We start from the raw sequence: 17,749 nt of genomic DNA, 5'->3' as shown, positions 1-17,749 counted from the left end.
TTAGCTTCTCTGGGATCTAGATCAACTATGTGTTGCCACTTCTTGAGGTTCTTGAGTTCAGACATGTTTATGTTATTTTGTCGGCAATATGATGGAGGTGAAGATAGGGATATGTTTATTTTTCTCTCAGTCTAGATAAATAGATAGGTAACACACACAAAGCACACTCAGTCTTAGTGAAATACGTATCTTGTACATTGGGGGGCAGGCAGGGAGATGAATGGGGAGAGAAAGAGAGAGAGATTATACATAACATCTTGGCCAAAGGTGACAACTATCTATTGCATAAACAATCATTGCTAAATAACTTAACAACAACAACAACACTATACTATATGGACAAAAATGTGAAAAAAATATGGGGAGAGGATTTGTTGGGAGAATAGAAGAAAACGATGATCTCTACCATACTATATTTTAAATATGCAGAACTATTAAGTGGAGAGCAGAAATTGACTAGGAAGGAACCATTCTAGATTAGACAACCTACAGATCTATACCAAAATAGCCAGTGGCTTAGATACACTAATCCATGTAGAGTTCTTGATGCTCTCTAAGCTTGGTTGTTTGCTCACAGACATTTCATTACCCAACTAGGTGACAGCATCAGCTGATGATGTCACCTAGTTGGGTAATGAAATGTCTGTGAGCAAACAACCAAGCTCAGAGAGCATCAAGAACTCCACAGTTCAACCCTGAGTTAATATATTCTCTTCTATTGGAACTGATGGATGTAGCTAGTAGATCAAACAAGACAAAATTAATTAGTTGTATTTGCTTTTTTTCCCTACATATTATGTAGATGTCAAATTAAAATCTCAGACTAGCAGCTTTGTTCTAGGATTCTTGCCCATCAACAATGCCACAGAGGAGTCTTGAAAACAAATCCCAAAATCTTTCCCCCCAAAAGAGTTACTGAGTTGTTCATAAATAAGTAGAGAGTGAAAGAGAAATGTGTTGACTAGTGTGTTGAAAATACCACACATTTGTAAGGATATGCTTTCTAATTTAAAATTGTGCCCTGTGGAAAGGTATGAACTTGCTGTGGGAAAATAGAACGTATTTTACCTGTCAGTGCTGCCTACGTAGGTGGCTAAACACGTGGCTGTTGAATTCCTGTGATCCTATAGATATGATGTCACCAGCTAAACAAAAACAAAGGGGATAAATGCCTTCTGAGTAAATATTTTCCAACTGATGTTTTCTGTATGAATGCAGAATAAACCTATAATTCAGAAACCTAATGTTAAGCACGTGTGTCATATATCACATGCCAACATGTAGGAATTAATACAGAAATGTGCATTAAAATTAAGGATTCATTTAAAGAGTTAATGACATACATAAGCACACTAAAAAAGCAAAATACTTTTAAGCCATGGATTAGCTTCCATACTCTTAATCCTACCTTTTATGACCAGGCTTTAAATACAAAATCATTGATTTTCCATGGAAGAGCAAAAACAACTGATGGGGGGAAAAAACTGGTTTTAAGATTGAGAAAAAAGTGAAATACTTGGTTATTACTATGACTAATATGAATTGTATGTTATTTCAGAACAATTATGTTAAGGCGTAATGAAATTAGGAATGAAATTAGGAAAGACAAGCTAAGATCTCTGTTGTCATTTTTGGGGAGAATTTCTGTAATAAAAATGAATTTGTTTGCTAGAATGATGGTTATGTTTCAAGCAATACCTATTTTGACAACTGATGTACCATTTAAGCAATGGCAGAAAGATATATCTAGGTTTGTATGGCAAGGGAAAAAGCCAAGGGTTAACTATAAAATCCTCCAAGGTGCAAAGGAACAAGAAGGATTGGGACTCCCTGATTTGAAATTGTATTTTACAACCTGCTGCTTGGTTTCAGTGGAGGAATGGGTGCTGCTGAACTAGAAGAGCACGACCTGAGGTTTGGATGGCCTGGCTTTCTATGGTACAATAAAGTTCAGGTTAATGTAGCTTTGAAAAATCACAATATTGATCACCATATTGAGAATATGGAATAGATATAAACCCAGAATTTAGCAACTTCCATAGAACTTTCAGTAGTTTGATCTGCTAGTGGAAAGAACACAACCTCCATTTCAGACCAACCTTCATTTAGTAAGGAGGGGGAATATTAATTCAGTGTGTCAAGTGTGGTAAAAAGGGAAAAAGCACCAAGTTGTACAAAACTGTGTTGATGGCCTTGCCTGACAATGGACATCGTTCTGAATGTGGATATTGCTGAATCTCCACTCCAATATGTCTGAAGGTAAGGCATCAACCTCACTAGTATAAATGTTGTTTTATGTGAAATGTGGAGAAGGTAGAAAAAATAATTAGAAATAGTGAAAAGTCTACTATAGAGGCCTCCATAACAACGATCTGAAACATTGGATCTGTTATTCTCCAGGTCTAAGTCTAGACTCTGACATCGCTTTCTCCGACTCAAGCATTAACAGGGATTTGACTGAAAGGCCACAACAGGACAACTTGAGAAGGCTACATTACTTGTCCAAGATGAGAGGAGCTTATCTATCTCAGACTGAGACAGGAACTCACCCTAGAAAATTTGCTTTAGCCAGGGTTACAAAAGATAACTTCTCATGTGGGCCTCTATGGAAACATATCTCAGTTCTATCCAAAGAAGTCTGTTTGACATAGATTAAGGAACATGAACCATGGCTCTTATACATTTTGATTGGATTGTTTCTACAGTTGTTATATCTTTGTAGGCACAAAGTTGTGCACCACGCAGCCAGAGAAGCAGCACCTTCATGAATTAATTAAAAAATTTAAACCATGTTGATTTAAAACAGGTGTTTCTCAGTGTATAACAAGAGGTGCAACAAAACAAAACAAAAAAGTTCCTTAGCAATTATTCACTTTTCCCTGGCATGGAATGTGTTCCTTATGAATGATCAAATAAAGTATGGGCAGCACCACAACACTATTTTTTACATGTATGCATGCAATGCCTCCATCCATTTCTTTTCTTCCTTACTGAGCCCATCATTAACTAGGTGTTGCCAATGAAGCTCTTAACAAATGTAGCATCATTTACCACCCACATCTGAAGAAACCACCCACAGTATTCATGCTATGCTACATTGGTTGTAATATCAAGGGGAAAAAATCCTGCTACCAATAGATAAAAAACTATTTAAATGACCGTGTTATAAAATGCGACACGGGATACTTCTAGCGACAGACTAGGTTGGTGTCATCTAAGACAGTATTATTCTAAATATTTTTCCCCTTCACAACACAGCAAGACAACTTTGGATGGTAATATATTCATTTCTTCTACATTTGACTGACTCTTCTGATAGGGTTCATTTCGTGGAAGGTAGCTGCTTTATGAGAAAATCAGTTAGATGTTTGTTATTCCTCAGCAAAGCTGTTTGTAGTTTTGACAGCTAGGAAAATATTGTGAGGGAGATGTTTAAGTTTGTTAGGTATGTTCAGAAAGCTGATGTTAAATGGAAAGATAAGGATCACAGCAGCTCATTGCTGCCACTGCTGTTGTAATACAGGAGCTCGTTGTCATCCACAATCCTCAGTGCCTTCAAAATTATAGTTAGGATTCAAATGAATGTATGTATTTTGTCAATTGTACTGATTTTTCAAGATTCATTTCTTCTTTTTCTCTTGTCACCTCTTTGGAAAAAAAAAAGAGAAAGAAAATGTGGCAGTTTATTGTAATAGCATGCCTAATACGAGGATTGGCAGGCTCCAAAGAATATATTGGACAAAAATATGTCATGAATCCCGAAGTTCATATGAATGTTGTAAGTTATGTGATCTATATTTTATAAATAGTGAAGTAGAAGGGGGTCTGAAACATAACTCTGTATGACAACATTGAGCATTTGTTCTTTCCCTTAAGGCAAAATCAGTACCATTTTCTTCCAACCTCCAGACATATTGATACCAATTAATTGATTATGTGCCATCAAGTCAGTGTTGACTTTTACTGACTTGATTTTCTCCATGATGATCTGTTCCTAATCTGGTTCTTCAGGTCTTTCAACAGTGCACCCATCACCATTGTAAGTGAATCCAACCATTCGGCTCCTCTTCTCTTTCTTTCCACCTTTCCCAGCTTTACAGTCTTCTCCAGAGAACAAAGTCTTCATGTAATGTTGATATCACACTGCTCAGAATTCCTAGCTAACACTGTAAACAATATTACTGGTAAAAGAAAGATATCACCACTATCACTACATCCACACACATATTTAGATACTTGATGTAAGGAACACTATTTCTCCATTGCTAATTTTAACAGGAAACAACAGTTCTCCTTCCCCAGTGAATCCAAGTCCAGAACTGTTCCTGGTGAACTCTGGTCTTTTCCATCCCTTCATCATTGTGTGTGTGTGTGTGTGTGTGTGTTGTACATTATCTACCAGCTGATGCTTGATTTTAGCTTTAGAAACATATCTTCAATCTTTTTCAGGAGTTTTTTTTTCCTTCTCTCAGAGCCAGATGATTTCCTACCAAGGATACCCAAGTGAGGAGTATGAAGTCTTGACAGAGGATGGTTATTATCTAACAGTAAACAGAATTCCCTGGGGAAGAAAAACCATTGCAGTCATAGGTATCTGTTTTTTAAAAGTCAAAATCAATTTTGGATCTATTAAACTGATATAAAAGTTTTAACAGCCATGCTAAGGTAGAAGGATATATGTACATTTTCAAGATTTAACATGCTAAAAAGAGAGTTAACTTCAGAAGCATCTGGGCCCTAAAACGTATTATCGTAGATAATATTATCTTCATGGATAATATTAGATAATAAACCTCTCATACAATCGATGGTCAGATCCATGCAGTTTGGATACTTGGTGGTATAATGTAGTCTAGAATTCAATAATGTGTGAGCAAAACTTAACAAAGTTATTAACTCCAAATACTACAATATTATGAATGTTTGAATATAAGAGAGATTTCTTAAAAGTTTTTGTTGCTACAGCTTGAAAATTCTGCTCTGTAACATTTTCTTTTAAAAAAATATAAACCACAAATTCTACAGATCCAAAGCCTGTTGTCTTTTTGCAACATGGCATCCTGGGAGAAGCCAGTCACTGGGTGGAGAATATGCCCAACAACAGCCTTGGCTTCATATTTGCGGATGCAGGCTATGACGTTTGGCTGGGAAACAGCAGAGGAACAAGCTGGTCTCAGAGGCACCAGAATTTTTCAGTGGATCAAAAGGAATTTTGGAATTTCAGGTAGTTTGAGTCACAGGTTGAAACTCTATTCTCATATTATCTATATGAATAACATGTACCTAAAGCATGGTTTTCAGGAGTGATGCTAAGGAACTTGATTATTAGATTGACCAGCCCCAGATGACGGATGGACCCAGGGTTCCAGAGGGAACTTGGGGTTTTCCTTGAGGGTCTTGTGGACTGTTTGGCTGAGGCCCTCGTTGCTGCTTGGAATGGACACATGGCTGGGGCCTTTGCTCTGATTGTCTCCATGCGGCCTCTCTCCCTGTGCTGATCCCAGCATATACATTGGTTTTCTGAGGAGCCCCAGGAAATGAACTATGTGAAAAGTTGTCTGAAGAAAAACAAAGAGCTAATCCAACTGAGCACAAGTAAGAACCCATTAAGGGATTATGTCATAGTGATAAGGGCAATGAAGTGATCTTCTTTCTTGCCCTTATTGCATCTGCTGGTAGCTGCCCACTGGCCCTATTTAGAGTGCTAGGGCTGAAGGATCATCTCCGGGGCTTCTGTAAGGAATATTCTTGCTATATGGCAGATAAAGTCACTTGGATCTGCTCTGAGTTGGACTTTGATTAATCACTTCCAGCTGAGGTACCTGGGGCAAAGCCTTGTATAGTTTGATCCTGTGACTCCCAAGGAGGTGGACAGGGAGTCTGTTAGCTTGGCCACATGCTTGTTATATCCAGGTCCCTCCTGGATGGTGAAAGCTGCCTGAGAGATGATCTGTGGTTGGGTCCATGTCATGGTGTCATCCTCTTTCAGTGAGGGGGTGATTCAATTCCTGAAGAAGGCTATGATGTGCCCTCTCCTCAAGAAGCAAACACTGGAGCCAGTGGTTCTCGACTATCCAGTTTCCAGTCTTCCCATTTTAGGGAAGGTGGTGGAGAAGATGGTTGGGCTTCAGCATCAGAGGATCCTGGAGAAAGCAGATTATATGGACCCATTTCAATCAGGTTCTAGGTTGAGGTTGAGTTGGGCTGGGATTATGCTCCTTAATCTCTCAGCAGCTTTTGATATTATCAGTCATGGTATCCTTCTGGACTGGCTTCAAGAGTTAGGGGTGGAAGGCAGCTTTTACTGAAAAGTTTGGAAACACTGTAAGTGTAGTTTGTTTATTTGTTTATTTACAATTACAGCTTTTAATATTTCATTTCAGTTTCCATGAAATGGCCATGTATGATCTTCCAGCAACAATTAACTTTATTTTGAAGAAAACTAAACAGGAACAATTATACTATGTTGGCCATTCTCAAGGCTCTGCTATTGGTATGATAAAATGAAAAATATCTTTCTGTCTCTGTCTCTGTCTCTGTCTCTCTTTCTCTTTCTCTCTCTCTTTCTCTCTCTCTCTCTCTTTCTCTGTCTCTCTCTTGGTGCTGATGTAAAAGTTCTTGCATATCACCACAAGAAGCAGAGGTTTTATTTACAATCTTATCTTGTAATGTTAAAACATAGCCTGAAAAAAAAAACCAGTTTCTCTCTTCCTTGATGCTACTTAGGACAAGGGAGGGCTGTCTGGAGTTGAGGGGGTGTGTAGCCTACATCACAATTCCACAGGGACCTTCAAAAACATATTTATGAGGGATTCATTCAGATGGTTGACTAGCGTGATCTGTTGTTTTCCCAACAGCCTGTTACATTAGGAAAGAAAGGAGGATTAAAACAGAAACCTAGGAAAGGGGGTTAACTGAAAGAGAATGCCAGGGCCACCATGTGATTCAGTCCCAGTCACCATTACCATGAAGTGAATCCCTCAATAGATTGTTCTGAAAGAAAGCACAGCCCTTAATTTTTGACCAGAGCTGCATTCCCATAGGAATAAAATAACCCACGATAGTCCGTACAGAGTCAAAGCATGCCATCTTTCTTTTCCCGGAATAGCACAGGGGCCCCAGCTGGGGAATTTGCAGGTTCAGTAAACCCCCTTGACAGATTTTTGTCAATAAAGTCCTGTAATGCCTCAAGCTCCTTCTGCGTCATCAGATAGATTTTTGGCTTGGGCAGTTGAGCATTGGGGACCAACTCTATTGCACACTTGTTAGGGTGGACATGGTAACGGTAAAAACCAACCAGTTCCTATGCACAGAAATAGAATGCACCCAAGAATCGGATTATTTCAGCATTTCTTCATAATGATTTCAGGTAATGAAAAACAAAATTAGGTTTACTGTTTTGTTAAGCACCTTGAGCACCATTTGTTGATGGAAATACAAGGTATAACTCTCACATTTATTGTGTTATTTATTTTACCACAGAACTAAAGTGATTTTTTTTTTGCCCTTCCTTTCCACATCAGAGACACTGACCCCTCGCGTAGCGCTGATCTCTCTCCTCATCCCAGGCTCTATAGCTTGGCCAGGCAGCAGTCACAGCACTTCAGGGTTCCCTCATGGTGGCGGGTGGTCTTTCAGACCTTCTAGCTTGCATGAAGGTATGCTGAGTGTGCTCAGCCTTGCCTGCCAGACAGATCCATTCGTACAATGACTCTGGGTCATCTCTACACAACGCCCACCGTAGGATGTCCCGGTTGAGTCCCTCTTTAAACCGTTCTATTAAGATTGACTGAGACCAGTTGGGGATTTTCCCAGCTAGAGCCTTAAACTCCAGGGCATAATCAGCTACGGACATTTGGCCCTGGGTAAGATCCTTCAGCGTCTTCTTAGCTCTTGCCTTGGCCAGAGGATCCTCAAAGTGCAGCTTTAACGCCCACATGAAATCATCGAAATAATCAAGTGCAGGGGAGTCAGCATCACTTAATTGAACATACCAGTCAGCCGTTCAGCCCTTCAATTTGGTGGCAATGGCAGTTATCTTAGCCTCTTCGGAAAGGAAGTATGCTCCAAACTGCCTCATGTAACTTTTAGCATTAGTTAAAAAGAAAGATAATTTTGTTGGATCCTCATCAAACCTGACAGAAAAGTCTCTCACCCCCACTCCAGTTGGAGCGGAATTGGCAGCTACTTGAGTGGTTGGGCCCCAGGTTACAGTAGCTTTCCCTCTTCGGGGTAGGGACACTGGTGATTGAGCCCTGTGGGGTGGGAATTCATCCCAGAGCCATCTCTGGCCCCACTCTGCCAGCGGTCCGGATGGGAGGATGGGGGATGGTTGCAGGAAGCTGGGATCTCCTCCGCACCTCCCCTGGCCCTCCAATGACAGAGACAGGTTTCTTTGCATGTACTCCATCGATTCTATTTTGGCCTCCATCACTCTTAGCCTTTCAGGGGTTTGAGATTCCTCCCTCCCTTGTGTGTTCAGCTGTCTCTCTGTTGACACCACAGTAGTTTCTATGTCTGGGGTCAGCGGGAACCAGTACTTCCAGGATGCCTGGGACGTCTCTGGCTGGGGTTCTCCCACTTCATCCCAGGTGATCAGCTCTGCGGGCAATTCACTGGGTGCCGGTTGCTCTGGTTCTGCCCCCTCGTCAGATTCCTCCACCTCAGGACTGGAACTCAATTCATCCGGGAAATCTGAAGGTTCTGGGGTGAGGCTCAGTTCTTCACTCTTGACTGTCGACTCGGGCATCAAGCTAGCCATCTCCTCAAGTCCCCCAGTTGTGAGCTTGGACTCGGCCATTGTTAACTATTTTCCCTCACAAGAAACTAATCTTGGTAGGAGCTAACGGTACAACTTTGGTGATTCTCAGCTTTATGTAATGGTTGCCTATTCTAAAACACCATCAGACTCATGAGCAGGAATTCAAAGATATCTGATTTATTAAAGAATAGTATGCAGGATCACAGAGAAAGCTGAGAATGATGAAAGCGTGCCAAATTCAAACTAAAAACCCTCAGTGCAAATGAAGCCCCTCCCCCCATAGAATCTTCTCAAGTTCCCAATCCCAGGTGCTCCTAATGGTTTCTGATGGTCTGCGGGAAAAGGCCTTGAACAGATAACATAACCCACATTCCATTGTAATGAATTCAGATACAGAGGTTTCACAGCAGCTCCCTCCCAAACAGAAACGCGCATCAGCACCATGGCATGTGAAACGTTACAATGTATAAACTACATTGAAACAATGAACATGACATCCGAGCTCCATGATAGGACAATGCTGGCCTGCCTGCCTGCCCGCCTGCCTTCCTTCATTCCCCCCTCCCTCCTTTCCTTTTTTTTTTTCTTCTGGTACTCCCTTCTCTTTATTTTTCTTCACACTTTCCTGGAATCAGACCTTTTTTTACAAGAGGATTGCAATTTGCAACTTTCAGAGACCTTTCAGAATGAATCTGCACACTACATGAAAGTAGGCCAACAGGTTACCATTTTATTTAGCTCTAAATAGTCACTTTTTAAAAACTTTTTCCTCTTAGGCCTCATTGCGTTTTCAGCCATGCCAGAACTGTCTCAAAAAATCAAAATGTTCCTTGCCTTAGCTCCTGTGATTTACATTACGCATGCCCCAAGTCTTGCATTGCGATTGTTGTCCTCACTTCCTCAACACTCATCCCAGGTATTATCTCATTGATCATTCTTTTATGACTGATGGAATTGAAAAAGGTAAGATGACAAACAATTTAAGTCACCTGTTCCCAAACTGCTGTCACTACGATTCCAAAGCCACATACCAGTAAGAACTAGAGTAGGCATGTATCCTTTTTATTATATAATTCTGCACAAAAAGATGAATACAGTATCTGCACCTGTTATATATAGGCTCTTATTTTGTGAATACTGCATATGCATTAATTCAACCAACAGCACAACAAATTTATAGTCAAATAAATCACTCCACAATCTATACAATTGTCAAGCTTTGATTGCTATTTGTTTCAGCCTATTGTAAATTTATTATCTCTGAGTAAAGATAACAAATGCTGAAAGGAAAAGTAGACTTTCCCCCTAAATCAGATACACTTGAAATAGGAGGGTTACCTTAAATTTACTAAGAATATTGTCAAGGAGACGGACAAGGAGCTTGTTTGTTTGATCTGATCTTCCTTTGGGTGCGGTTTTATTCACACAGTCAGTAAAAACAAGATAAGAACAATAATGAGCATTGCAGAAGGGCCAGATGGAAACCAGCCAGCACGCTCAATAGCTGGAGCTGTGTAAGTCCTTTATGTAAGGTAGGAAGGAAAAGTAAATGCAACAAAGTTGGAATCTTGTCTCTATATAAAATGTGCTGGTTTTTGAATCACTGCAGTTGCTCAAATTCTTCTGGTTATGGCTTTCTAACTTCCTTGAATAAATATGAGTTATTTTAATGTATTGAATTTTTTAAAATTGGATTATCTGAGCAGTTCCAATCCTGCTCAAGTGGATGAAGCCTGACACTTTTTTGGGAGGCACGGAGTGGGGTGGGCAGAATCTGAAACAGCCCAGAGTTCTACAGGAGTATAGAGGAAGGAAGGGAGAGAGGGAGGGAAATCTTCCTTCTTCCAGGATGTTTTTCAACTTTTCAGTCTATGGCTGAGAGAAAGTGTCTAGCCCAAAGTTACTCAAGTGGCTTTCATGCTTCAGGGAGGGCTGGAACTTAGCTCTGCTACTCCTAGCCTAGCACCTTTAACCATTGCACTAAACTAGCTCTTGTTCGCAATTACGTGTTGCAATAGCAGAATTGTTGCAATGACACAGCCAGTATAATTCTTGCATAAGTCAAATGTTGCTGGCCCAAAACTCAGTAGGAACTAGATGAGCTTCGCATGCCTTAAACAGCAGTCATTGTCGTCATCGTCGTCATTATTGTCTGATATAGTTAATTCCCTTTTTATCTCTACAGCAAATGTTCGATGGCAAAGACTTTATATTAGCCCGCAAGCCTGTGAAAGACTACATGAACAAATTATGCACAAATGCACTTATGCAAAAACTATGTGCACAGCTCATTTTCTTTTCTGGTGGATTCAATGCAACAAATCTAAACATGGTATGTAAGTCTTCCTGTGAAACAAATTTCTCTGAATGTTGTATTTGTTGTGTTTCTCTGAATTTTACAAAGGTTTCCTCATCAAGGCAAAAAGTAAGCTTTCAAGTAAGCTTGAAAAAGTAATTTCCTTGTAAACCTTTGCTCCTCTCTCCCCCTTTTTAAATGTGACACCTTTTTAAAAAAATTGAGTATTTTAGGAAGGGGCAACCAGAGTAATTTCTCTAGGCCCCACTAACAGAAGAGCCCAGCCATCCATGGATCTATATTCACATTAATCAGATGGCTCATAGATTTCATTCTATCAATAAAGCTGATCTATAAAATAGAATCCCTAAAGTAACTTCAGTATTTAGGGTACTGTGAAAAGAAAGATGGGAAGCTCAGAATAGGCCATTCTGGAACCCCTGCAATCTGACTCAACCCCTCATTCCTTTAAGGGCTGCTTAATTTCCAGTAGGATTAACTTTCCCACTTTCTCACATTAATATAGTATGGTGCTATTTTAGCTAACTTGCCCAACCCCGCAACTCCTAGCTGAAATGGCTGTGAAGTGAGATCTTTCAGTTAAAGACCACAACAGTTTGCAACAGCCAGGATATAGCGTTGTACCAGGTGCTCAAATCTATGGAAAATTAGGGTGAATAACTATTGTTCTGCTTTTTTCCTGACTTCACTGGAGAAAGAATCATGGAGACACTATAGAATAAAGACATGATAACTACTGGAATCCTCCCCCCACCCCCCAGTTATATGTTCTCGATAGTGCTCTAGCTCCATGAAGCATAAAGATAAAACAACAGTACTTAATACTGAAGTCCTTCATGAATGATTAGTCAAATGAAGATCACTGGACTGGAAACATAATATTGGACTGTACTGTACATTTTTCAAATATTTCCCCACTCATGCATTTAGCCAGGAAACGATCATATATGAAGCAATCAGCAGAGTTCATGATGTATCTGACCAAGTCTTTTAGCAGACTTGTAAATGAAATGTTTTTGGTAAATGAAAACAGCAGCTGGAATTCTAGAATGTTATATTCCTGATTTCCTCATCTATCTCAACTTTCAGACAGTATCTGGCCCTTGGAAAGCAACAAATATATGTGGTTAATTTTAAAGCTGAAACTATTTCAGCCTAGGTCTTAGCAATTCAGGTAAGGTGGATCACAGCCTGGAGCCTTACCTAGCTTATGGGTGTCGATACACTTTGTTACTTCAGACACCAAAACTGGTGGCCAGTCTGGAAGATTTCCTTTGTTGGGGGTGAGACAAAGGGGTCCTTTGGCTGAGCTTCATATAGATCTAAAGTGAGCTTCCCAAACCCCACGGGAATCAGATTTCATATGTGATACCCTAAACCAATGTTTCTAAACCTTGGTAACTTTAAGATATGTGGACTTCAACTCCCAGAATTCCCCAGCCAGCATGGGTTCTGGCTGGGAGTTAGTCCACTTATCTTAAAGCTGGGAAGGTTGAGAAACACTGCCCTAAACCATGTGAGAGAGGGGTTTTTATCCTATTGAGCTGCAATAGACATATGTTGTTAACATTTTATTGAGGCCTTTTTCTTAATTAATCACTTTTCAAAAGTGATTTATACTGGTTTTTCCACCCATTCTAGTAACCAGATGTTGTTTGTGCAGGTTGTGTTGGTAGAATTGGTAAGCGCTAACAAGAACTCTTTTAGCAGCTCCTCACTCCTGGTTAAAGCATCTTTCTCATCTGTAGTTTCTGGCTAGAAATTCTCCATCTGCTTGACAACCTACTTCTGGAAGTTATGAGTAAGGCAGAAATATTTTTCAAGTAACAGGGGACATATCTCCCTACTGGCATCATTGCATAAATCTTCATTTCAGGGGCATTTAAGAAGCATTTAAGATTTTTTTTTTAATCTTTATGGAATGTTTTAACTACAATAGTAAAAGCAAATACAAATTAAACTCAGAGAAAGGAGAAATAGAGAAAACAATAAAAAGGGCAAGGAAAGAAAAAGAAGAAAGATGAAGATGAAAGTAAGGTGAAGAAAAAGAAAAGAAATATATAAAGAAGTGACTTCTGATCTTCATCACAAGAAGTATAAACAAATTTGATAACTCTTCACCCTCTATAAGGTTGCAAATGAATATCTCTTCTTCCCATAACCCATCCCTTATCTATATGCAAATTCATAAATCATCAACTTTTCAGTCGTGGTGTCAGCAAAAGGTCTGTAAAGGGTACCAGAGCTTTATAGAAACATGTCATTTTAATACTGGTCAAACAAACCAACTTTATATTCTTTCCTTTTACTTCTGACAATCTTGATCATTAATTCATTCAGTTGTTGTCATAGGATTTGGTCTCTTCAAAATTTCTTTTTCCTATCCCAAAGGCTTCTTCGAGGCATTAGTGAATCTCTTTTGTAAATCCAGTAAAAAGTCATTATCCAGGTCATTTTTTTGGTTTATCATTTGTAATTCCACTTTGATTTTCAAAGCTTTAACCAACTTCTTTGTGTACCAAGTAAAAAGTCCTTCTCTTGGCTTGTCATTTGTATTTCTACTTTAGAGTCTTCTCTACCTTGTAATCCACACTTTTTTATATTATTATTATCTAGTATTTCTGGTTCTACTATTTCTGCATCAGGTAAATTTTTGTTTCACATCTGTCATTCCTTCATTAACATCTTTTGGACATAGTCTATCCATGGAAACAGACATCATTGTGGACGTCACTGACATTGTACAGTAGCTACTAATTTCTGACCCCATTCTTTGAAAATCTCCTGAAATATTTCAAATGTTATAGCATTTTGTGTCATTTTGTAAAACCTCCTACTAACCTAAACCCAAAGGCAAGTTTACACTTTTTTCCCCTTTCCTTTTTCTGCCCAGAATCTTTAGTCCTCTCTAGTGTCCAATTTCCATAATCATAAAGTCTCAGCTCTCTGTTATGACTTAAGATAGATAAAACAATTTGGTCCCCATGAAAAGCTGTTTATTTTATTTAATTATTTCCCAAATCTTAAAGTTTCAATATTTCAAATTTATCTGGTCCCTTAATTCATTTATAACAGTCTTAGATCAAGATCTTACTTACTTTTTTGCCACTTATTTTCAATTCCTTAAGTTCTTAAACTTATAGTTATTTTTTCTTTTGTTCAAGAAGGAACGTAAACTTAGCAGTTGGTTTTTGAAACTTGTCGTTCCAAAGATCTCTACTAGCCTGAGGAGAGTTAAATAAGCAATTTCCAAAAGTGATTAGTAAGTGAGGTTAGCAAACTCAGTATCCTTTAAAAGGCCCCACCACAGTTGTGAGCATGATGGCTAATCCCTTTGTCTCCTGGTGCTCAAACCTGTGGGAGACCATGTCCTGTTATGTCCTCATGAGGAACAGCACATGTGGGTAATCTCCCATCCTCTCCTTGTCCAAAGAACTGGTCTACTCACTGGTTTTTCAGTCCTTGCCATGGGCATCATCTCCTCTCTTTTGAGTCGTGTTTAGTTCTCCATGCCTTCCCCATAGGTCCAAGAAGTAGTTAAGATTTTAGAAAAGAAGATATCCCAATTTTTCTTTGATATCTATGTTCTTAAAGGGAGAAGTACCTATCCATAGAATGTGCTTATTTAAAGGGGAAGTTAAAAGAGAGAGAGAAATCAAAACCAGATAAACATTTGATTAAATGGAAGGATCTCCTGACTTTAAATGCCAGTTCACTATATTGCATGAGCATAATGAAAGTTGGTTTGACTCTGCTAATTGTCAATTAGTTTGACTAGAAAACATAATAGGGTGAGCAGAGTCTCTAAATGTTGAAACCAGCTGCATTCTTTTGGTTACATTTTAAGTATGTTACAGTTGCATGTCTGGATTTTGTCATATGTTGTTTTAAGCTGATCAGTGACTGAAAGAGTTACTATTTAATAAACAAATATCCAGCCTATGTCTTACCCTTCTCCAGTGTTCCTAATACAGTAGTGATCTCTCAGGCGACAGCAACACCTATTGCTCTGATCTGCTAAAAGCATAATTTTACATCTTCTTTCCAAAATGAGCAAATGCAAGAAAAATATATTGTGATCAGCTATGCTGCCTTACATTACTCAGATATGAATACTTAACCAGTAGAAGAGCATGGATTTTTTTTTGCTTTAAGTAAATGTTTCCTTTTACTTTTCAAATCTCTACAGAGCCGAATTGATGTATATGCAGTTCGCTATCCAGATGGAACATCTGTTAAAAACATCTTACACTGGAAACAGGTAGAACATCTTTAATAAGTTCAGTTAATTGTATACCGTTTAACAGTTTCCACCAAGGTCTGCTGAGACTTGATACTTGCTCTGATGCTGATAGCAATAATTTCCAGGATTCTCTAGGCCGCCTATACCAACCTCTTATCTTCTAGATGTACTAGACTACAAATCCCATTCAGAGAGTTATGAGACTTGTGATCCAAGGCCCCAGAAGATCACCAGGCTTTGAAAGGCTATCATATTAAGGCATTTTATGTCTGCAATATTGACTTACATTTAAGTGTTCTTCAGTTAGAAATGTTTAAAACTTAGTTTTATTTATCAAGGCCAAACTGAGAGTTCTTTTTCAAAAGAAGAAATCTTTTTTTATTACAAAAAAATAGACATAGTCCTTAAACTGCTCAACAACTTCTCTTGATTTCAGTAAACCCTTTATTGTTTTCCATGAAGCACATTTCCCTTCTCCCATGATGTTTCTTAGATGACAGGTGAGGAATAGCGGTTCTTTTGATCCCAGCCCTAATATTAAAATATATATTACTGTGTTTCTCTCACTTCCTACTGATTTGTTTTGTCCTGTTTGGTTCTCTTTCTTTGGATTTGCTGGATCATAATCACAGAACTGGTGATATATAATATCTAATGCATTGTCTGATGCTTTTGATAGATACGAGATACAGGATTGTTCCGATATTTTGATTATGGGAATGAAAACCAGATGATATATAACCAGGTAAGAGAGAATGGTTTTGGACAATAAATATGATGGTTTAAATAATTAGAATATTATATCAAGAACAGATTATAATATTATAACAGAGTTTGGGCAAAATCCCCAAAATGTGTTAAGTAAAAACTCATATACCTTTAATGGGAAAGTTAAACATGGTTATAGTTTTAAATTTTGACATGGTTATACCCAATCTTTTTTAAAAGGTACTTTGGTTATGTAAATTTATTGGATGTGAAAATGGCTTGTTCTACATTTTCCTTCCTAGGGAATATTTCTACTGTGTCCATCCATATATTTCTCTTAAAGGGAATACACACACACACACACACACACACACACACTGCTATGCATACATATAATCAGCTGTGATACTACCAAGGTTTTTTTAAAGAAGGGTGAAATTTTCAAGGAGACACTATGAATCCCTTCACTGTTTATGAGAAATAGTAATGAAAGACCAAATGGAAATAACCTTTTTCAGTCTCATCTTCTTCCTCATCTCTCCTCTCCTCCCCATCATACCATCTAAATGACAATTAACATCCAGCCCATATGAAAAATGTAACTGTTTCCTGGTAGACCATGTCTGTGACTCAATTTCAACATTTTATTATAATTCTCAATATTATTGCTTTCCAGACTGTTCCTCCTTCATATCAAGTAGAAAACATGGTGGTACCAACTGCGGTGTGGTCTGGTGGGAATGACATCATTGCAGACCCAAAAGATATGGCGCTCTTACTTCCTCGTATTGTTAACCTGGTTTCCCATTGCTATTGGTCAGACTGGAACCACTGGGATTTCATCTGGGGACTCAATGCTCCCAAGCGCATGTTCTTCAAAATGATTCAATTGATGCAGCAATCTGTGTAAATCAGCAGTTTGCCCCAACAGACTAAGCCATTTGCATATGCATCTGTAATACAGATTTGTATTCTGTAATTCTGTAATAAAAGAAGGTACTGTACATTCTCTGTCGCAGCATCTGCCCTTTGGAACACCATTCCTCACACCACACACAACCCACAAGATTTATCCAACTTGACTGTGCTTAAAAGAGCCTTGAAAACTTGGTTTGAGTGAGTGGCAGGTCCTTTGTATTTCTTTTGGTTAGAACGTTTATTATTTCTGGATGCTTGCAGTTTCCCATTTGTATTTCATTTCTAGGCTATTAGTGTTTTTTATTGTACACCACCTAGAATTTTTATAGAGTTGGGCAGCCTTATAAATTTAATTAATTAATTAGTTAATTAATTCAAATATATTACTGCAGACATCCCACCAGGACTCATTGTTCTGCAAAGAGGATAAAGCAAGCATTTGTCTCCCACCCAACCGTTAACATTCAATAAAGGAATGGTTGGGTGTTCTGCTCAATGGCAAGCATTGCTAGGAAGCACAATAATAAATAAAAGCCATATGACATTTCAGAACTAGAAGCATAGTGCTCATTGTGATGATAAAGTCAGAAAGGGAGGGTAGAAATAATTCAGATAAATTAAGTGGTCTAAAAGGACCTTGACAATGAGAGCCACAGAGGTAATGGCAAACAGGGATACCTGTAATGGTTTAAAATATTAAGCAATGTAACCTTTTAAATTTGATGCTATTATTAAACAATGGGAAGCAGGGTTACAACAAGTGAAAGCATGTGCCTTTGTTATAAGTCAGATCTATTTCTAG

The 17,749-nt window shown here is 38.6% G+C and overlaps 1 protein-coding gene across 1 annotated transcript; it reads left to right on the top strand.

The window, feature by feature from the left end:
• Positions 1-3,673: 3,673 nt before the first annotated feature.
• LOC134500494 (putative lysosomal acid lipase/cholesteryl ester hydrolase) lies at positions 3,674-16,939 on the top strand. Its single transcript, XM_063307829.1, has 9 exons — positions 3,674-3,778; positions 4,473-4,590; positions 5,026-5,224; positions 6,384-6,493; positions 9,538-9,677; positions 10,947-11,093; positions 15,268-15,339; positions 16,001-16,066; positions 16,706-16,939. Exons 1-9 carry the CDS (start codon positions 3,674-3,676, stop codon positions 16,937-16,939), a joined length of 1,191 nt encoding a protein of 396 aa, XP_063163899.1.
• The last annotated feature ends 810 nt before the right edge of the window (positions 16,940-17,749 follow it).

Source organism: Candoia aspera, chromosome 6 (genome assembly GCF_035149785.1).
Source record: "Candoia aspera isolate rCanAsp1 chromosome 6, rCanAsp1.hap2, whole genome shotgun sequence".
NCBI classification, from domain to species: domain Eukaryota; kingdom Metazoa; phylum Chordata; class Lepidosauria; order Squamata; family Boidae; genus Candoia; species Candoia aspera.
Note: the sequence above shows the minus strand (reverse complement) of the source record. Positions and strands in the feature narration are given on the sequence as shown.